The sequence below is a fragment of the Globicephala melas genome, chromosome 12 (assembly GCF_963455315.2).
Source record: "Globicephala melas chromosome 12, mGloMel1.2, whole genome shotgun sequence".
Lineage (NCBI taxonomy): Eukaryota > Metazoa > Chordata > Mammalia > Artiodactyla > Delphinidae > Globicephala > Globicephala melas.
The window spans coordinates 52,006,885-52,029,101 of NC_083325.1; the positions used below are offsets into that span (position 1 = coordinate 52,006,885).

General features: G+C 47.8%; 1 protein-coding gene across 6 annotated transcripts in view; it reads right to left on the reverse strand.

The window, feature by feature from the left end:
- Positions 1–21,220, reverse strand: part of TTC7A (tetratricopeptide repeat domain 7A) — a 121,654-nt gene extending 100,434 nt beyond the window's left edge. For 3 of the 6 annotated variants that reach the window (XM_030857743.3, XM_060309131.2, XM_060309130.2), the window contains exons 1-3: positions 20,958–21,220; positions 6,780–6,943; positions 1,434–1,602 (exon numbers count right to left, since the gene is read on the reverse strand). In XM_030857743.3, the coding sequence (XP_030713603.1) occupies positions 1,434–1,602; positions 6,780–6,943; positions 20,958–21,141 (517 nt within the window). In that variant the 5' untranslated portion in view covers positions 21,142–21,220. Of the gene's footprint in view, positions 1–1,433; positions 1,603–6,779; positions 6,944–7,748; positions 7,915–20,957 lie in introns of those variants that run through there. The other 3 variants (XM_030857745.3, XM_060309133.2, XM_060309132.2) reach the window with 2 other exon arrangements.
- Positions 21,221–22,217: the final 997 nt, after the last annotated feature.

Sequence of the window (22,217 nt, forward strand, 5' to 3'; positions counted from 1 at the left end):
CGGGGGCACAGAGCAGGGGATGAGAGAGCAAAGGGAGAAGACCCCACACTGGACTGTCCCAGATGGGCACCTGCCTCCCACAGGCTGGCACCAGGTCTGTCTGGGGGAAGATCTCGGCAGATTTCCTGGGATTGTGTGAACAGTCTCTCAATGGGGAAAGGGACCCAGGGACCCATAGGTGGACAAACAGCTCTCAAGAAGCCCCATCGGCCATGGTTAAAGGAGGCTGTGCCCTGCACAGATGTCACAGTCAATCTCCCAGGACACAGAGGCGTGGGAGTGGGGACTCATAGTGCAAGGCCAATGTCAGAGAGTGGAGGTTTCAATCCTGGATCCACCACAAATCTCTGGGTGACTCCAGGTAAGGTACATCCCCTCTCTGGGCCTCAGTTTCCCTGTATATAAGATGGGAGAATGTCCCCATCTCTAAGAGAAAAGAAGGTGACAAATACTTTACCAATGCCAGACACCAAATCCCCACAGGGTCACATGTGTTTCTAGACTTTTCTCTGGGGGTTGGTTTGTGCTGGAATAAAGAGATGATCAAACATCCAAGATTCCTGGCAACAGTGTGGACAGAGGGGCTCCTGGGACCTCACTGCCACCAAGAGCCACCACTCAGGCTCTGATCCCAGGATTCAAGGATCCAGGGAAGGTGGTGCCTGAAGCACAAAGTCTGGGGGAAGGCTTTCACTGCCATGTAACACCTTCAGGGTCAGTTCAAGGGCACTCTTTCCCCAGGTGGGCATCCACAGCGCACATGATGAAATTCCTACGTCACTGACCCTGTGTGCCTGGCTCCCCACCACAGCATCACTCGCCCTGGGAACTGGCTCTGACCTGCCCATCACAGGACCCAGCATTGCCTCCCTGGGCGGCTCACTGCAGGTGCCCAGCAAATACCTGAGGAGAGCCAGGCTGCTCTGTGCCATGGAGCACCTGATCGGTAGCCAACGCCAGTCACTAGTGCCACTCTAACAATGGGTGGCATGCTCTTAAAGCCTTTCTCACCCTGGTTACGCAACTGATTCCTCTCGTTCATGGTAACCCTGTGAGGGTAGGGATTTCGACCCTATCTTTCAGGTAAAGCCACTGAGGCCAAGAAAGGTGAAGAGCTATATGCCCAAGGGCACACAGTCAGGTGACTATCTGTCGACAGAGCCAGGGCAGGAACCTGAGTCTTCTGACCTGACATCCGGCCCAGCGCCTGCCGTCAGCCGGCATGTGCTGATGTGGTTGGTTACCCTGGCATCCACCCGGCTGGTCAGTGCCTGGGCACTCCCGGGGGTTAAGTATCTTAAACGCTGCCCTGCAGGCCCACCCTCAACACAGCACTGCTGCCCTGCAGCTGCCACCCGCTCCCGGCACATGGGGGCCAGAGTGTAACGAGCTGCGCACAGTGGTGGGGAGACCCGGCCGGTGCTCACACCTACCTTTGATGACAAAGGCCTCCGCCAGCAGCCGCATCTGATACAGGGGCTTATTCTCCATGGACATGTCGTCAATCCCGGCCCGCGCGTACATGCTGATGGCATCTCGGTACGAGCCCTCCACGTAATGCAGCTTGCCCAGGATCAGCATGGCCTCACACATGTACTGCGGCTGAAAGGCCAAGGACCACATCAGCAGGGTCCTGCCCCAGAGACGCCGGCCCCACCCCCACCGGGGACCTGAGAATGAACGCTCTCCTCACCGAGCCATGAGGGTTTGCCTACGATCCTGCTCAGAACTCCCCTCCTCTTCCAGGAAGCCTTCCCGACCCTCAGACACATGTGGACAGCTCCCCTCTCTGCACACCTGCAGTCCGTGGCCTATGCTGTGGCTCTTAGTGACATTCTTATGAGTCCCTAATTGCTTCATGTGCGTGTACCTTATGCCCCCAACTAGACTGCAGGCAGCTTGCAGACTGGCCCTGACTCCTCTCTCCTGAAGCTCCCAGAAGCTTTGGCCCACCAGTGGGCAGTCAGGGGCCCAGCCAAGTTTTGCGGGGCCTAAAGCTTATGTAACTGGGGGGCTCCTCTATATATGCATATATGTACAAATATATAACTAGGTGAAAGGCCTTGGAAAGAGTCCTGCAGGTGAGGCAGCTGAAGCCCGCACTCAAAGCAGCAGAGCCCCTGCGGGGAGACGGCCACAGCAGCGGCACGGACAGAAGACAGGAGGAGAGTGAAGGCCCGCGAGGCCACTGCCCTCTTATCAGAATCAAGTGCCTGCATTCAAACCGCTTTTCTTTCCCCTACTTGACCAAGTGCCGCTTACGCCCAAATCTCCACCCCATACAAGGACTCTTAGGGCCTCCCTCAGAGCCCAAGGACGTGTGGTCAGCCCTGCCTGAGAGTCCTGGCCTTGGACGCGGGCCCAGAGCTCCCACCTTCTGAGGCCACTCCACTTCCATGTCTGTGCTCGGCCGACCCACCACCCTCTTGGCCAGGCTCTGGGCGCCACCCCTGCCACACAGCATCAATTCTGTCCACAGAGCTCCCAGGAGATGCAGCGTTGGTCAGCACCCCGGCCTCTGTCACCAACAGGAAGGTGTTGCCCCTGACTCCCTGCAGGGAGAGCAGAGTAGTCTGGGGAACCTGTGACCCCAGGGGAGGCGTCCACCACTCCTCGCCATCTACTGCCCTCTCAGAAGCCAACGAAGAGAAATGGAACACGGCAAAGCCAAATTCTCCTTCCTCACTGGTCTTTGGTTTTTGTAAATACACGTTCTTCCTTTGCTCACACAAGCCCCCATCTAGAAGAGACTTCCCTTCCCCTCGGTCTATCCAGATCCTCCTCTATCCTTCGGAGACTTGCTCAGGCCCACCTCCTCCTAGAAGCCTCCCTGACTACCAGACAGCTCCCTTCTGCTGACCTCCTACAACGTCTCTACCAAGTGGACCCACTGGACCTCTGCATGCCTGACCTGTTGACTAGTGATTAACTCTCAAAGGCTGAATTTTTCAAGGGGACTTGCTAGTCTCCCCAGACAGGCTGCCTACACCCTGGGCCAGGGCCACAGATCACACCCCCCCAGAGGCATGTGGCCCACAGTCCCTCAAGCTGAGCAACAGCTCTGCCATCCCTGCTCCCCTGGTCTCAAGCCACAGGCACATTTCCTCCCTGCTCTGGCCTGGTTTTCCCCATTGCTGAGGGTGAGAAAATAACAGCCACCCCTCAACTCCCAGCACAGCAATGCCAAGAGCATTAATAGGGCAAAGTCCAGAAAACAGCTTTGAACTTTTCTTTAGAAAGGAGCTAGATAAACACAGGCCATGAGTAATTATTATTATTATCCTGTCCTACTATAAAGGGGGAAAAGGGCAGCGAAGCTCAGGACACGTTTCAGGGCAAGATGACAGGGTGTGGCTCAGAGTGGTTCCCGGTGGATCAAAGACAGTTGACAACAGAGCTTCCACCAAGCTGGCAGAAAATTAAGGACAATGTGGTGAATGTTTCTAAAGCTAAAGTTATACTATTGAAAACGTTACCCTTAATTCTTAAGCACATCTGTCTTGTGTTTCAGTGTTGTTTTTTCTTTTATGGAGTGATGGTTATAGAAGATGGTATGGTTTTGCTGTTGTGTTTTGGGGCTTTTTTAATGTCCTTACTTGGCAGAATGAAAAGTTGGCTACACTCAGCAGAACCCATGCCTCTGAATTTGAACCTGGCCTGTCAATCCAACAGTCAGGGAACCACAGAGCCCAGGCCCTGTGGAAGGATGCTATGTAGGAAGTCACTGGGTCTGGGGAATAGTCCCTCTGCTGGGTGGGTCAGGCGTGTCACCTAGTCTTTTTGTGCCTCAATGTATCTGTCAATAAATAGGGAAGAATGACCTCATGTGGATACCCAGGTAATAGGAAGAAGAGATGAGGAAACACTTCACAGATGCAAAATGAGACCCGAAAAAGCAGGAGTGGCAGCATCACCACCACCGTTAGCTCAGGTTTCTCAGTCATTATTTCATTTCTACTCCAGCACTACGGAGACAGCACCAGGAAATGGCAGACAGCATGAGAACTTGGGAGTAGAGGCAAATAGGCCCGCGTTCAAGACCTGCACTGTGGTCCTTGGCTAAGTGACTAACCTCTCCTAGGTCTCAGTTTCTTCATCTGGAAAATGGGGATAATAGTAAATACCATTGCAGAAGGTTACAGAGAGGCACCAGTGAGAGGGTGCAAAGCCTGGCACTTGCTGGATAACAGAAGTTAGGACAAATGGCTCATTGTCACCAGCCTCCAAAGCACTGAGCTGTATGGGATCTCAGAGATGACTAAGAGTAGAAAGTTCCAAACTACCCTGAGGAGGCGCCCCAGGACCCACCTCCCCTCCTCATCCCATCAGAGCTACTCGGGATGCAGGGGAATCCACCTGAGATTTCATCTGCTGCCAGGAAAGAGCATCCCCCCAGCCACACCCTGGCCTTTGGGGTAAGATAGAGAATCCCACAAACTATTTTTAATATTTTATTTTCCCTGATCAACAGCAAGTTTTTGGCCTTGGCTCAGAAAACAGTGAATTTCTCGATTTCATTGGTGTCTATGTATGTCTTTGATTAACAAAGCACGGTAAAATTTTAAAATTAACCGCTAGCCATTTTTTAATTTTAGTTTTTTGGTCGCACCACACAGCTTGCGGGATCTCAGTTCCCTGACCAGGGATTGAACGCGGGCCACAGCAGTGAAAGCCCAGAATCCTAACTGCTAGGCCACCAGGGAACTCCTAAGCATGGTAAAATTTGTACTTAATAAATGTGATATGGTAGACAAAATAGTTTTCACAATAATACACGTGGAGACCATTCAGCCAATACAAAGAATGAGGTACCGGCATGCAGAAAGCTTCAAGTGCAAGTTTTCAGGGCAAAAGTGCAACTTGACAAATATGAATCCTATGACTAATAAGAAAAGAAATCTCCACACATGTGTATGTGTGTTTGTTAACGCACAAAGAAAGCATATGGGATTCACACCAAATGGTGACTAGCGCTCAACTCTGGGGATGGAAGTGGGCATGGGGCTAGGGGTGGAAACAAGGATGTATTTATTAGTCAAACTCTTTATTTTATTTAGTGAATTTTTTTTTACAATAAGCCCGAGTCATTTCTATTTTAAAAAGAATTTTTAAATATATAATAGAGTCTACTGGAAAGAAAAAAATTAAAAGGGTCCTGGTGGGAAAAGCTTGAGACCCATGAATCAAGTCCAACCATCTTGATTGGCAGATGAGGAACTGGAGGGTCCAAGAAGTCAGGGGACAGGCTCAGGGTCAAGCAGCTATTTTAATCCGAGACAAAACCTCCCAGAGCTACAATAATCCCTGTCAAGGAGTCTAAACGCAGTTACCTTAAACTTCCAGTATAGTCTCCCCACACTGCTTACAGAAAATGCCCCCCACTTCTTGGCCTGCTGTTCCAGTCCCACTCTCTCGCCTAATGTCCCTTTACACCAATTACACACCAGTCCCTTACACTCTTGCTAACTGACATACTTTAAGGAAATTCTTCTAAGAGGAGCTCTTTGATTATACACTGCTTCCGTAGCTTGGAATGCCTTGTCTTATCTGTGTATGTCTATATCCTGACCTCCTTCAAGGTCCAGCCCCCAGATGGGTCCAATTCCAGCACTATCATAATCCTGAGTTGACTCCCCACCTCACCCCAGGGAGTGTCCCCCTCAGACTTGCCTTCCCATGTATGCTACTCCTGTAGCATGTGTCACAGTACACCTTGAATAATTTTTTAATAGGACTAGCTTCCCAGTAGCCTTGCAACCTCCCTGAGGGCAGGATCCACGCTGGACTCATCTTTATTGCCCTGAAAGTACATGATACAATGCCTTGCACATAGTAGGTTGCAATAAAATATGTAAGTCAGGAAATATATTACTTTGGAACATCTCTTGAAAAATCATTTCCCCTTAGGGTCTCTAATGACATACCCATACTTCTTTTATAGTTCAGGATACATGGTAATTGAGAACAGTTTCAAACTTGAAACTGCCTGAGAATCACCAAGAGAGCTTGTTAAAATGCAGGTTCTGAATCAGATTTTGCATTCTTAACCAGCTCCAAGATGATGCCCATACTGCGTGTGGGTGGACCATGCTTCGAGCAGTAAAGGTCTAAAGAAAGCTGTGACTATACTTCCCTCTATACTGCCCCTCAGTGCCTTGCATATAGTAGTTGCTCAATAAGTGCACATGGACTCGAACTGGCTTGCCATGTTATGGAGTGCTTCCGTTGCTAGCCAACTCAGAATGTTTGCCTGTTTCCAACTAGATCATACATTCACTGAGGTTTTATTTCCCTGAGATCCTCAAAGAAGCCAAAGGACCAGGCACAAACTAGGTCAACCAAACGCTGTGTAATAGAAATATATAACTTGGGCCACAAGTGCAAGCCACAAGTGTAATTTAGATTTTTCTAGTAAACATTTCTAGTCACATTAAAAAAGGTAAATATAGGTAAAATTAATTTTAAGAATACATTTTATTTAATATATTCTAAATATTATCATTTGAACATGTAATCAATATAAAGAATTGATGCTCTTTTATATTCTGCGTTTTGTACTAAGTCTTCAAAATCCAGTGTGTGTTTCACACTCACAGCACAGCTCAGTTTGGACAAGCCATATGGCTAGTGGCTACTGTACTGAACAGGGCAGGCCAACCCTTAAGGGACACTTGCTGCTCAGGTGACCAAATGACCCCAGAAGGTCCTCACAGCAGAGACGAGGCAGGAGAGAGGAGAGACAGCTCCAGGCTGGGTGGGTGGGGGGGTCTACAACTTACCGGCAGCCTCCCGTGATTAAGGATACTGCTCAGATGGTTTCTGGCTTCATTCATCTTCGGCTCACTCTTCTCCAGCAGAGGGATAGAGTCTTTTATCTTGGAGTGGTTCTCCTTCAAACACTGCTCCAGGAGGGCCTCGGCCAGGAGCAATTTCCCAAAGCCATCTGGAAAACAGGGCAGGGATCACAGTGGCTACGTGAGGACAGTAGTCCCCTGAACATGGCAGATGTGGAGACTGGTACACGCCCCTGTACCCACCCAACACCCCCAAGCCAGCATTTGAAAGGCTCGGATCTGAGAAAATAAAGACATAGTTTCTATGCACTTAAAACAGCCTTTAAAGAAAAAACACACATTCTACCATGGTCACAGCACCAACTGCCCCCTTGGGTTTATTTTCTGTAGTTCAGTGTTTGAGGAGGTGGAGTTCCCAGGACTTGGAACAAGCCCAGAATTTCAGAATTTAAAATGAGGGACAGAGATTGGTTCAAGATGGCGGAGTGGAAGGATGTGCGCTCACTCCCTCTTGCGAGAGCACCAGAATCACAACTAACTGCTGAATAATCATTGACAGGAGGATGCTGGAACTCACCAAAAAAGATGCCCCACATCCAAGGACAGCAGAGAAGCCACAATGAGATGGCAGGAGGGGTGCAATCACAATAAAATCAAATCCCATGGCTGCTGGGGGGGTGACTCACAAACTGGAAAACACTTATACCACAGAAGTCCACCCACTGGAGTGAAGGTTCTGAGACCCACGTCAGGCTTCTCAACCTGGGGGTCCAGCAACGGGAGGAGGAATTCCCAGAGAATCAGACTTTGAAGCCTGGCAGGATTTGATTGCAGGACTTCGACAGGACTGGGGGAAGGGGAGACTCCACTTTTGGAGGGCACACACAAAGTAGTGTGTGCATCGGGACCCAGGGAAAGGAGCGGTGACCCTATAGGCGACTGAACCACACCTACCTGCTAGTGTTGGAGGGTCTTCTCAGATGCAGGGAGTGGGCTGTGGCTCACCATGGGGACAAGGACACTGGCAGCAGAAGTTCTGGGAAGTACTCCTTGGCGTGAGCCCTCCCAGAGTCCACCATTAGCCCCACCAAAGAGCAGGTAGGCTGCAGTGCTGGGTCACCTCAAGCCAAAAAACCAACAGAGAGGGAACTCAGCCACACCCATCAGCAGACAAGCAGATTAAAGTTTTACTGAGCTCTGCCCACCGGAGCAACACCCAGCTCTACCCACCACCAGTCCCTCCCAACAGGAAGCTTGCACAAGGCTCTTAGATAGACTCATCCACCAGAGGGCAGACAGCAGAAGCAAGAAGAACTACAATCCTGCAGCCTGTGGAAGGAAAACCACATTCACAGAAAGACAGACAAAATGAAAAGGCAGAGGACTATGTACCAGATGAAGGAACAAGATAAAACCCTGGAAAAACAACTGAATGAAGTGGAGATAGGCAACCTTCCAGAAAAAGAATTCAAAATAATGATAGTGAAGATTATTCAGGAGCTTGGAAAAAGAATGGAGGCAAAGATTGAGAAGATGCAAGAAATGTTTAACAAAGACCTAGAAGAATTAAAGAACAAAGACCTAGAAGAATTAAAAAATGAACAGAGATGAACTATACAATAACTGAAACGAAAATACACTGGAAGGAATCAATAGCAGAGTAACTGAGGCAGAAGAACGGATAAGTGATCTGGAAGACAGAATGGCAGAATTCACTGCCATGGGACAGAATAAAGAAAAAAGAATGAAAAGAAACAAAGACAGCCTAAGAGACCTCTGGGACAACATAAAACACAACAACATTCGCATTATAGGGGTCCCAGAAGGAGACGAGAGAGAGAAAGGACCTGAGAAAATATTTGAAGAGATTATAATAGAAAACTTCCCTAACATGGGAAAGGAAATAGCCACCCAAGTCCAGGAAGTGCAGGGAGTCCCAGGAAGGATAAACTCAAGGAGCAACACACCGAGACACACAGTAATCAAACTGACAAAAATTAAAGACAAAGAAAAACTATTAAAAGCAACAAGGGAAAAATGACAAATAACATACAAGGGAACTCCCATAAGGTTAACAGCTGATTTCTCAGCAGAAACTCTACAAGCCAGAAGGGAGTGGCACGCTATATCTAAAGTGATGAAAGGGAAGAACCTACAACCAAGATTACTCTACCCGGCAAGGATCTTAATCAGATTTGATGGAGAAATCAAAAGCTTGACAGACAAGTAAAAGCTAAGAAAATTCAGCACCACCAAAAAAGCTCTACAGCAAATGCTAAAGGAACTTCTCTAAGTGGGAAATGCAAGAGAAGAAAAGGACCTACAAAAACAAACCCGAAACAATTAAGAAAATGGTCATAGGAACATACATATCAAGAATTACCTTAAACATGAATGGATTAAATGCTCCGACCAAAAGACACAGGCTTGCTGAATGGATACAAATCAAGACCCATATATATGCTGTCTACAAGAGACCCATTTCAGACCTAGGGACACATACAGACTGAAAGTGAGGGGATGGAAAAAGATATTCCATGCAAATGGAAATCAAAAGAAAGCTGGAGTAGCAATTGTCATTCCAGATAAACTAGATGTTAAAATAAAGACTATTACAAGAGACAAAGAAGTACACTCCATAATGATCAAGGGATCAATCCAAGAAGAAGATATAACAATTGTAAATATTTATGCACCCAACACAGGAGCACCTCAATACATAAGGCAAATGTTAACAGCTCTAAAAGAGGAAATCGACAGTAACACAATAATAGTGGGGGACTTTAACACCTCACTCACACCAATGGACAGATCATCCAGACAGAAAATTAATAAGGAAACACAAGCTTTAAATGATACAACAGACCAGATAGATTTAATTGATATTTACAGGACATTCCATCCGAAAACAGCAGATTACACTTTCTTCTCAAGTGCGCACAGAACATTCTCCAGGATAGATCACATCTTGGGTCACAAATCAAGCCTCAGTAAATTTAAGAAAATTGAAATCATATCAAGCATCTTTTCCGACCACCACGCTATGAGATTAGAAATCAACTGAGGGGAAAAAAACTTAAAAGACAAACACAGGGAGGCTAAACAACTTGTTACTAAATAACCAAGAGATCACTGAAGAAATCAGAGGAAATCAAAAAATACCTAGAGGGCTTCCCTGGCGGCGCAGTGGTTGAGAGTCCACCTGCCGATGCAGGGGACACGGGTTTGTGCCCCGGTCCGGGAGGATCCCACATGCCGTGGAGCGGCTGGGCCCGTGAGCCATGGTCGCTGAGCCTGTGCGTCCGGAGGCTGTGCTCCACAGCGGGAGAGGCCACAGCAGTGAGAGGCCCACGTACCGCAAAAAAAAAACAACAAAAAACTTCCTAGAGACAAATGACTATGAAAACACAATGATCCAAAACCTATGGGATGCAGCAAAAGCAGCTGTAAGTGGGAAGTTTAGAGCAATACAATTCTACCTCAAGAAACAAGAAAAATCTCACATAAACAATCTAACCTTACACCTAAAGGAATTAGAGAAAGAAGAACAAACAAAACCCAAAGTTAGTAGAAGGAAAGAAATCGTAAAGATCAGAGCAGAAAGAAATGAACTAGAAACAAAGAAAACAATAGCAAAGATCAATAAAACTAAAAGCTGGTTCTTGGAGAAGATAAACAAAATTGATAAACCTTTAGCCAGACTCATCAAGAAAAAGAAGGAGAGGACTCAAATCAATAAAATTAGAAATGAAAAAGGAGAGGTTACAACAGACACCACAGCAATACAAAGCATCCTAAGAGACTACTACAAGCAACTCTATGCCAATAAAATGGACAACCTGGAAGAAATGGACAAATTTTTAGAAAGGTATAACCTTCCAAGACTGAAGCAGGAAGAAATAGAAAATATGAACCGACCAATCACAAGTCATGAAATTGAAACTGTGATTAAAAATCTTCCAACAAACAAAAGTCCAGGACCAGATGGCTTCACAGGTGAATTCTATCAAACATTTAGAGAAGAGTTAACACCCATCCTTCTCAAACTCTTCCAAAAAATTGCAGAGGAAGGAACACTCCCAAACTCATTCTATGAGGCCACCATCACACTGATACCAAAACCACACAAAGATACTACAAAAAAAAGAAAATAACAGACCAATATCACTGATGAATATAGAGTCAATCTGTGTGGCAAACTTCATTATTGTCTTATTGGAAGAAATTGCCTCAGACACCCCAACCTTCAGCAACCACTGCCTTGATCTGTCAGCTGCCATCAACATCGAGGCAAGACCCTCCACCAGCAAAAAGACTATGACTCACTGAAGGGTCAGATGACGGTTAGCATTTTTAGCAATAAAGTACTTTTTGCATATAGATGCAAAAATCCTCAACAAAATACTAGCAAACAGAGTCCAACAACACATTAAAAGGATCACACACCATGATCAAGTGGGATTTATCCCAAGGATGCAAGGATTCTTCAATATATGCAAATCAATCAATGTGATACACCATATTAACAAACTGAAGAAGAAAAACCATATGATCATCCCAGTAAATGCATTAAAAGCTTTTGACAAAATTCAACACCCATTTATGACAAAAACTCCCCAGTAAGTGGGCATCGAGGGAACCTACCTCAACATAATAAAGGCCATATACAACAAACCCACAGCAAACATCATTCTCAATGGTGAAAAACTGAAAGCATTTCCTCTAAGATCAAGAACAAGACAGGATGTCCACTCTCGCCACTATTATTCAACATAGTTTAGGAAGTCTTAGCCACAGCAATCAGAGACAAAAAAGGAATACAAATTGGAAAAGAAGAAGTAAAACTGTCATTGTTTGGAGATGACATGATACTATACATAGAGAATCCTAAAGATGCCACCTGAAAACTACTAGAGCTAATCAACGAATTTGGTAAAGTTGCAGGATACAAAATTAATGCACAGAAATCTCTTGCATTCCTATACCCTAACAACAAAAGATCAGAAAGAGAAATTAAGGAAACAATCCCATTCACCATGGCAACAAAAAGAACAAAATACCTAGGAATAAACCTACCTAGTGAGGTAAAAGACCTGTACTCAGAAAACTATAAGACACTGATGAAAGAAATCAAAGATGACACAAACAGATGGAGAGATATATCATGTTCTTGGATTGGAAGAATCGATATTGTGAAAATAACTATACTACTCAAAGCAATCTATAGATTCAATGCAATCCCTATCAAATTACCAGTGGCATTCTTTACAGAACTAGAACAAAAAAATCTTAAAATTTGTATGGAGACAAAAAAGACCCCGAATAGCCAAAACAATCTTGAGGGAAAAAAACAGAACTGGAGGAATCAGACTCCCTGACTTCAGACTCTACTACAAAGCTACAGTAATCAAGACAATATGGTACTGGCACAAAAACAGAAACACAGATCAATGGAACAGGATAGAAAGCCCAGAGATAGACCCACACACTTATGGTCAACTAATCTATGACAAAGGAAGCAAGGATATACAATGGAGAAAAGACAGTCTCTTCAGTAAGTGGTGCTGGGAAAACTGGACAGCTACATGTAAAAGAATGAAATTAGAACACTCCCTAACACCATACACAAAAATAAACGCAAAATGGATTAAAGACTTAAATGTAAGACAGGACACTATAAAACTCTTAGAGGAAGATATAGGAAGAACACTCTTTGACATAAATCACAGCAAGGTATTTTTTGACCCACCTCCTAGAGTAACGGAAATAAAAACAAAACTAAACAATGGGACCTAATGAAACTTAAAAGGTTTTGCACAGCAAAGGAAACTATAAACAAGACAAAAAGACAACCCTCAGAATGGGAGAAAATATTTGCAAACGAATCAATGGACAAAAGGTTAATCTCCAAAATATATAAACAGCTCATGCAGCTCAATGTTAAAAAAACAAACAACCCAATTCAAAAATGGGCAGAAGACCTAAACAGACATCTCTCCAAAGAAGACATACAGATGGCCAAGAGACAGATGAAAAGCTGCTCAACAACACTAATTATTAGAGAAATGCAAATCAAAACTACAATTAGGTATCACCTCATACCAGTTAGAGTGGGCATCATCAGAAAATCTACAAACAACAAATGCTGGATAGGGTGTGGAGAAAAGGGAAGCCTCTTGCACTGTTGGTGGGAATGTAAATTGATACAGCCACTATGGAGAACAGTATGGAGGTTCCTTAAAAAACTAAAAATAGAATTACCATATGACCCAGCAATCCCACTACTGGGCATATATCCAGAGAAAACCATAATTCAAAAAGCCACATGCACTCCAGTGTTCATTGCAGCACTGTTTACAATAGCCAGGTCATGGACACAACCTAAGTGTCCATCGACAGACAAGTGGATAAAGAAGATGTGGTACGTATATACAATGGAATATTACTCAGCCATAAAAAGGAATGAAATTGGGTCATTTGTTGAGACGTGGATGGATCCAGAGACTGTCATACAGAGTGAAGTAAGTCAGAAAGAGAAAAACAGATATTGTATATTAATGCATATATGTGGAATCTAGAAAAATGCTACAGATGAACCAGTTTGCAGGGAAGAACTAGAGACACAGATGTAGAGAAACAAACATATGGACACCAAGGGGGGAAAGCAGTGGGGGGGGGGTTGTGGTGGGATGAATTGGGAGATTGGGATTGACATGTATACTAATATGTATAAAATGGATAACTAATAAGAACCTGCTGTATAAAAAATAAATAAAATTCAAAATTAAATTAAATTAAATTTTAGAAAGGAAAAAAAATATTGAGGGACAAAGTCACACCCATGCTCCAAGGTGATAAGTTCTTACACAAGGAAGGAATTCCCTCCAGACAACTGAAGAGGAAAAATATACAAGCTGGCTTAATAACACATTGTCAGGTGCTCTATCTTCCATGTAGCAGAATTGGTTTTCTCTGTTATTAAGGTATTTTAGCATGACCCAGGGATAACCTAGCAACCAAGGAGAGTTAAGGCCGGAAGCAGATTTACTGGTGTAGCACGGCAATCCTTGGGACTTTCTGGAGTTCCCGCACACGTTAGCTCGTCCACAGACCTCACCCCTTGGCTAGTGATTTCATACTGCTTGGGTTACTTTGCTGTCTCCCCCACAGCACTGAAAACTGCAATCCTGGAGCCACCGTATCCCTGCTACCTACAGCAGGGGCGACCTGAGTGGGGGGGGGATCCAGGTGCTCAGGGTGCAGGGTTTGAGGTTGAGGGTGGTTTCAGGACCACCTTGGGTGGCTGTGCTTCGTGACTGGCTCCTGGCCTGTCCCCCTCAAACAGAGCAAGGACCATTTAATACAGGCACCCAATAAATAGTCGCTGAGTAATGGGATCCTTTCCACTCCCCCATGGGGAAGCCCTGAGGCTCAGGGAGTTCTGTGCCCATCCAAAATGCCTCCAGGGGGGCTTCCCAGGTGGCACAGTGGTTAAGAATCTGCCTACCAATGCAGGGGACATGGGTTTGAGTCCTGGTCCGGGAAGATCCCACATGCTGCGGAGCAACTAAGCCTGTGCACCACAACTACTGAGCCTGTGCTCTAGAACCCACGAGCCACAACTACCAAGCCCGTGCACCACAGCTACTGAAGCTCGCGCGCCTACAGCCCATGCTCCACAACAAGAGAAATCACCGCAATGGGAAGCTCGCGCACCACAACGAAGAGTAGCCCCCGCTCGCCACAACTAGAGAAAGCCCATGCAGCAAAAAAGACCCAATGCAGCCAAACATAAAATAAAATACATAAATTTATAAAAAAAACCAAAATGCCTCCAGGAACATGCGCTCGATCCCACGTCCTCTAGTGCTCTTCCTGCTGCCAGGATGGCATTCTCAGACCTACTCAGAATGCCACTCACTCCTTACTCTCAGGACCACTGCAGTTTGCTCACAACTCAAAGCCACAGGTGTAAAATTGCACGTCCCTGGATAATTGTCTCTCTTCGTGAGGGAGATTCCCCACAGAGCATCCCGGAAGCCCAGATGGATGCCACAGCCTAGTAGCCCATCCTTTGCGACCTACCTCATGATTTCTAAAAGTAACATTAGGAGGAAATGGCCAAAAATGATGGTTTAAACTATCATCCATCACTAGTGGGACAGAAGTTGGTAGAACCTCTACAAAGGGCGACATATATCAAAATTATTTGTTGCACATCCCCATTGACTCAGCAATCCCATGCCTACAGATGTCCTCAAACACGTATGTGTAAAACGACCAACATATAAGGTCATTCCTGCTGCGCTGTTTATAATAGCAGAAAACCAGAGAAAACTTTATGTCCATCAACAGAAGGCTGATTAAATAAAGCATGATATAGCCATTAAAAGGGACACCATGCCACCATAAAAAGGAATGAGGAGGCTCTGTATGGGCTGTCATGACATGAACTTCAAGATAAACTGATTAGAAAGTAGAGCACACACAGTGGACCACTGTGTGTTTATGCATGAAGATATGTAAAAGGATAACACAAACATCTGCTAACTTTTCTACCTTACAGGGACGGGGGCAGAGATCGAGGGAGGCTTTTCACTCGTTACTTCTGGGTACCTTTGGAAGGTCGACCCATGTGAATATATTACCTAGTCAAAATTAAATTTAAATCGACCCAAGAATAGAAGGAATCTTCTACGTTTCCAAAAGCTCAGCCAGGAGGGGGAGTGGGCTGCTTAGAAGTGGGTGCCTGAGCAGCATTCCTGAGCTGTGGGCCACTTGGCAATTGGCTGGCCCCTTCTAATCTGTTTTGCATCTGTAAAACCTGAGGTAGAGTTATGAACCTCCTCCTTCCCACAGAACCTCATCCCTCTCCAGGCTCCGCCTGCCGGGCTGGTCCTGCCCCTCCGCCGTCAGGTGCAGCGGTGCGCACAGCTCCCGCCCCGCAGCGGTCTGCAGGTGCCAGTCTGCAGCCCAGCCTTCCGGCCACCGGGTCCCGCCTCCGCCACCCAGCTGCCCCGCCCAGAGCTCCCTAGGGTTCCTTTCCTTTCATGCCAAGAGAAACCAGCTTCCTTCTAGGCAAACCTCAATCTTGAAATACTCCCCAGGGCCCACACCTCTCCTCAAAATGTCCTCTGAACACATGTGTGGTCCGTGGGCTGGGGTGGGTCTGTGCGTCTTTGTGACCCAGTCCCGCGGGGTGAGTGCAGAAATTTAGAGTATATGTTCAGAAACGCTGATAACCATGTGACAGAATAATTGTTGAATCAAATACTAAAAAACTGGTGGTGGGGGGAGCAGGTATCAGTTTATGTATTTTAAGAAGGTATCGGAACACAACAGATTGGGAATCTAAAAAAAAAAACCAGAACATAAAACTGAGCCTTCACCACAGACCGTTTGAGAAGCACTGCTCTAAACTTCAAAAGTGCCTTTTACTGAAAAAGGGGGGCTGGTATTTGCCGATGGCCCGCCCACTGAGTACCAGGTACTTTATTATATAGTATCATTTGATCTGCACAGCCCTGATAGGTAGAAATGATTCCCATTTTATAGATGACAATAAAGATGCAATGTTGTTATGGTCACAACCCACATAACATAACACAGCCAAAGAACAGTCCCTCTTCCCCACCTCCCACACAGAGCAGAGCTTCTGAGAGTTTGGAAATGAAGAACAGTCTAAGAGCTGTAAACAGTAGGTTAAAAGCGAATCGTAATTCCAAGGGCAGGAATAAGAGTAGTTCTCACTGTCACACACTTGTAAGTTTCAGACTGTTCTGTAGATTAACACTCCCGATCCTTGCCCAGAGCCTTTTTGCCCTCCCTCTTCACACCCAACTCAGTCTCTCTGTTTTTCCGTTTAGCGTACACTCAAGTAGACATCGGGAATTTACTTTCTTTTCTTCCTTGTCTAACTCTCTTCCCTGCTCCACATTTTCCATCCCACTGTTCTCAACTGGTCAGTCTATGGAACTGAAGGGTAGTTTGGAATGAAAAGTTCTAGGTTTTCAGTTGTTAAATAAGAATCCAGGTGGATCGAGGCTTTCCTATCCTTCTCCAAAGGTAAAACAGATTGCTCTTCATCATCCTAGCGTACGAAACCTACTCCCTGTCCTGGTTTGGGTAAAGTGTTCCAGCTTCTCCCTTGCTGGGGCATTAGGAAGGCCTTCCTCCCAGACAGTACAACAGACTCTGGGAGCCTGGCTCCTGATTCTGGCAGCCCAGCCCAGCCCTCTGCTCTTAGCAGAGGTCCAAAGAAGTCCCCACTTAGTGGCCCGCCCAGTCTCCCCACCTTGTTTAGGAGGCCTCTGGCGGCTAGCTTCCTCTCCACTCCCACCCCTCTCCAGGCCTCTCGCAGCGTGCCAGTTCACAGGGACCCACTTCAAGGACACCGGCCTCCTCCCTGGAACCCATATTTGCAGGGCAGTGCTCCCCATTCTTCCACCTGCCAATTCAGTCAGGAAAGGTGGTTCCAGCTGGCAGCCCAGGTGCTCAGACCAGACCCTTCCCTACTGGGTAAAATGGGGCCACGGTGGTCTCTGCAGCTGCTCACTTCACAGGACTGCAAAGGGCTGGGACCTACCAACCGCGGCAAGAGGAGGAAGAGGGCAAAACTAGTGAGAGGCCACCTGCCTCAAACGTTACTCCTGCTAACTTCGACTGAAAAAATGCTCAGAACAATTTCCAGTTTTTTTTAAAAAATCACTAATTAAAAAAAAGATAGGGGATGACTACAGATTAGGAGAGACTCCAGATGGATGGAGAGAGTAGCAGATGTGATTTAAGCAAGTACAGTAAAAGAATATTCAAATGTAGGTGGTGGGAATACAGGTGTTTACTGCAAAATTCTTTCAACTTTTTGTATGTTTGAACTTTTCATAATAAAATGTTGGGGATAAAAGAAAGATTCAACCCATTAACCAAATGCAATGTGTGGCCTTATTTGGATCCTCATTCTAGCAAACAAACTGTAAAATTAAATAATTAGATGAGAGGGAGCTGTAGTAAAAATATGGTAGTTTTATTTTTCAAAGGAGTTCTTGTTTAATAAATACATACTGAAATATTGCAACGTGGGGGAGAAACGGCCCAGGGTGTAGCTCAGACAAAACTATTCATGAGTTTGTGATCACTGACACTGGTTGATGGGTATATGGGATTCATTTTTCTCTCTACTTTTTTGACGTTTTGGAAATTTTTCTCAATAAAGTGTTTTGTTTCTTTTTAAACCACTTGGATGGGGCTCTTTGTTTTTACGTGAACAAAACCCTTTACAGCTAGCCACCCTCTGGGGTTCCCCTGCTCCATCCTGACCAAATCTAAACCGGATGTGAGTTTGAAAGAAAATGTACAAACAGTAGTAACCACCTTCCCCCTGGGCAGGTGGTGGGGAGCAGCCTCCCCAGACAGGAAAAGGGGGCCCCTTCCGCAGGAGCATCTCCTGATCCTTTACTCCCACCAGACCAGAAAGAGGTCCCCCCTCTTCAGCTGGGTCTTCCCCTTGTGCTCCCTGGAGTGAAACCCATGTTCTGGGGGCTATCCTTCGTTTCTTTGGGAAATCCCACAGATACAGCAGGGCCTCTGTCTGTAAAATAGCGTTCAGCTGGGGTTTGTCCTCCTCCCTCAGCACCTTCCTCACCTCTCCCAAATTATGTAATTATGTTGAAGCTTCTAGTCGTTGAGTCTAACACACCAGGTGGGGCTTTTAAGAATCTCCCTCCCGGGCTGCAGGTGGCTCAGTGTCCACACCCCCTCAAAAAAACAGGCCCTTGATCCCTCCAGTGATCAAGGAACCCAGTGGAGAGAGAACCAAAATAGCAGACAATCCAAAAAATGCCCTAAGCATGGGCTTCGGGAGTCATTTGTTTTCCTTCCTTGTGTGTGTCTGTGTGTGCACGTGCGTGCAGGCATGTGTGCGTTCTGGGATAAATGTATCTGGAAATAACAATGGGAGAAAATCGCTCATAGGACCAAACCCCAAAATTGGCAGGAGAGACCCCACTGACCTTAGCCTCCCTCTTTGTGCTAGTCAGTTCCCACAGTGAAGCCAACCCAGGCTCCACACTCCTCCCTCTGTCACTAGTAGACCTGGTGTCAGGGACTCCGGTTTGGGTACAGTCTCTGCCACATACTCATTATGTGACCTTTCTGGGCCTTGATGTCTAAAATGGGGACAATAATTCCTGCCCTCCCCACAGGGCTGTTTACAAAAAAAGTTTTTTTCAAATAGAAGAAGCACTTTATAACTATACCATACCATTTATAAACTATGCCATACCAGTGTTTCCCAATAATCCTTCATAGAGTACGGTCAAAGTAAGTTTGAGAAATGTGGTATTTATACTCTAACCTCGGCTTGAACATCATACGCAGGTGAGCATATTAAAGGCTCTGAGAAGTCCTGCAGTTAAAAAAGATCAGTTTAACAATATTGAATCTGTTAGGTCTAATGACTTAGCTTGTTTGGCTCCCCAAACCCTTTTATCCTAGAATACCAAGGAATTAATTACTCAACCTCCTTAGGACCTCTGAAGAACAGCTGAGGAAGTAAAGCCCTGGATAGACTCAGGTGGCCCCGGTTACTGTCTTGGGCCCAGCATGCTTCTCTGTGGTGCTGCCAACCTCACCCAGATTCCCACACTTGACCAGGCCCCAGTGCCCTCTGCATGGGTCATCTTCCATTCCACCCTCACCAGTCCCACCCCACCACATCACCCCACACAGGGGACAGAGGGGAACCTGAAATGTATCTGTCCTTCCCTGGAAGGCGGGGTCTCATCAGTTTCTACCAAACGTGCATCTTTAGCTCTGGCCACTACCCCTCACTGCCACGCTCAGACCTACCTCAAAGCCTCAAACCGACTGTCCATCCCTGCCACCTAGCCCCCTCGATGTCCATCTATCCTTCCTCCTCATTGGGCAAACATACTCGGCCCTTCCCAACACCACTTAGAGGCCAGTACCAGTTCTGCTGCTTCCTGAAAACTCCTCTTCCTCTAAGCACCATAATCTAACACAATTGCCCTCTGATCGCCCCTCTGCCTTCCCATTCATTTTGTCAACTCTTCAAGCTCGGATTTTGTTATACTTCTTGGAGAGGTAATGGTGCAAGTGGTTAAAAGGATGTACTCAGAAACCTAGGTTCAAATCCTGGTTCCACCACTTATTGGCTGGATGATCAAGTTATTTAAGTTCACTGTGCCTCAGTTTCCTTATCTGTAAGTGGCAAACAAGAGTACCTGCTTCATGGGGTTGTTGGGAGAAACTGAGTTGATTACAGTGCTTAGTACACTGGCACACAGTGAGTGAGCGAGTTAGCTATTACTGTTACTATTATCGTTATCATTCTGTCTCCTCACAGAGCCTTCCACAGGCTGGGCAGTCTTTAAAACTCTTTATATCTGTATTTATTTACTCCCTGCCTCCTTCCACAAAGGCTCTAAAGTTGGCTGCGCACAAAGAGAGGGCTCAGGGCTGAGCTGAAGGCACCAGGAACAGGTTTGAGGTTGGAGACTGGGGCGGGGTGTTCTCCCACTGCCACATCAGGGTGCCTTCCAACCCCAGCACAAGAGCCCAGCCCAGCCAAACCAGCCCTACTGCTAAAGCCACAGACTGCCAGGGCTAGATGCGTCCCGAGCCAGAACTCAGAATTAGAAACTGAGGCTTACCAGGCCTCTTTCCCACTTCTCCACCACTCCACCCGGCGCTCGTTAAGCCCCCAATCATACTGGCTGTGCACAGAGCTTCGCCGTTAATTTGACTTGGGGGAAAGAGGGGGAGGGCAAGGAGAGACAGGCACAGCCTTCACCTGACGGAGTTTAGGAACCGGAATGGGGATTGGAGGCGCGGCGCAAGAGTCCGGCCTAAGCCCCAATCTGATGCGTGCCGAAACCACCATTTCACAGCAGTCGGAGCAGCCCACATGATCCGAAAGGGCAGAGGGCAAAAACCGTTTCTCTCTTTTCCCCAAAGCATGTGAGTTTTCTCCTTGGGCAGAAGAACCTTCCTTACTACCCTGGTTGCTCCTAAGACCAGCACTGCAGGAACGGTAATACCGAAAGCAGCCACCGCCGGCCCCACGCAGTCGGGGCCCGCTTCCTGGAGGAGGCGCCTTTCGCGCGCTCCGCGCTTGTGAACCGGCCCCGTCCTTCCCTCACTCACCGGTGTCCACAGAGGTGAGCACGGCGTTCGGGCTGGCTCGCCGGCCGCCCCCGCCGCCGGGCACGACTAGCGTCTGCATCTGCCGGACCAGCTCTGGCATGCGGTCCCAGTGGCCCTCGGCGCGGCAGCGCTCCAGCTCGCTCTCCATCTTCAGGTGGGAGCCGTGCGCGCCCTTCGCAGCCATCTTCGAGCGGGCGCTGTCATGGGAGGTGCGGCCGAGAAGTGGAGACCCGGCCGGGGGCGGCGTCCCGGCTGGGGCACACACGCGGGCGGGGTCGACCCGGGCGCGAGCGGCGGCCGGGGCCCGGGTGGCAGCGGGGGCCCGGGCGGCGGCCGGCGGGCAGCAGCCGCAGCAACCAGCGCACCCCCGGCGCCTCGGGGCTGGGGCTCCGGCTGAGCGGCCCGGACGCGTCCAGGAGCAGCCTCCGCCTCTGCTGCAACAGCTTCAGGCGCCGCCGCTGCCGCCGTTGCAGCTGCTGTCACAGCCCCCGCCCCAGGCCTGGGCGCCGCCAGCTTCGGACCCGCCCCCGGCCGCGGCTCCACCCCCGCGGGGGCGTGGCGCGGCCTCGGCGAGCCGGGCGCGCGTCACTTTAATGCTGCGCGGAGCCCCGGAGGTCGGGGGCCCCTCGCTCGCCACCCCTCCCCCATCCCATCGGGGCTCTTGGCCTGGGAGACTCCCGCCCCGACGACCCGGCTTTATGTGGTGGCCCCGTCACCACCGCTGTCCGGCACGTCACAAATCCCGGGAGAGGCCGGCCGGCCGGTCACTCCCAACTCCTAGAGCGAGCCTCCCCGGAGAGCCGCCGGCTGCCGCCCGGGTCCCGCCCTGCTGGGCCGCACGAGCCTTGCGCGCCACACGCGGGGCTCTCGGGAAAACCCGCCGGTTCGGAGTCCAGCGACTCTCGGGACGCCTCCACCGCGAGAGACTTGAACGTTGTTTTTTCAGAGCGGTGTTCCTCTTTCCAACCTGTCTGCCCCCAACCCAACTGGCAGGCCTGTCCTCTGCGGAATCCCGTTGCTCTGGATTTCTTAAACTTTTTAAGCTGTTTCTCCAACTTGGTATTTACATATTTAATTCTGGTGTCTGAAGACTGATCAAAGCTGTACCGAGCTCTAGGACTTAGCTCGCTGCTGTGGGGACGAAGAAGTTCAAAGGATTATAGGGCGGCTTCGGGGGCAGAGGCGGACGACACCCTCTGCCTAACACTGGTTATGGTGACCCCGCCTCGGGGCGACACCAGCGTACAGTCCCGTGTGGGG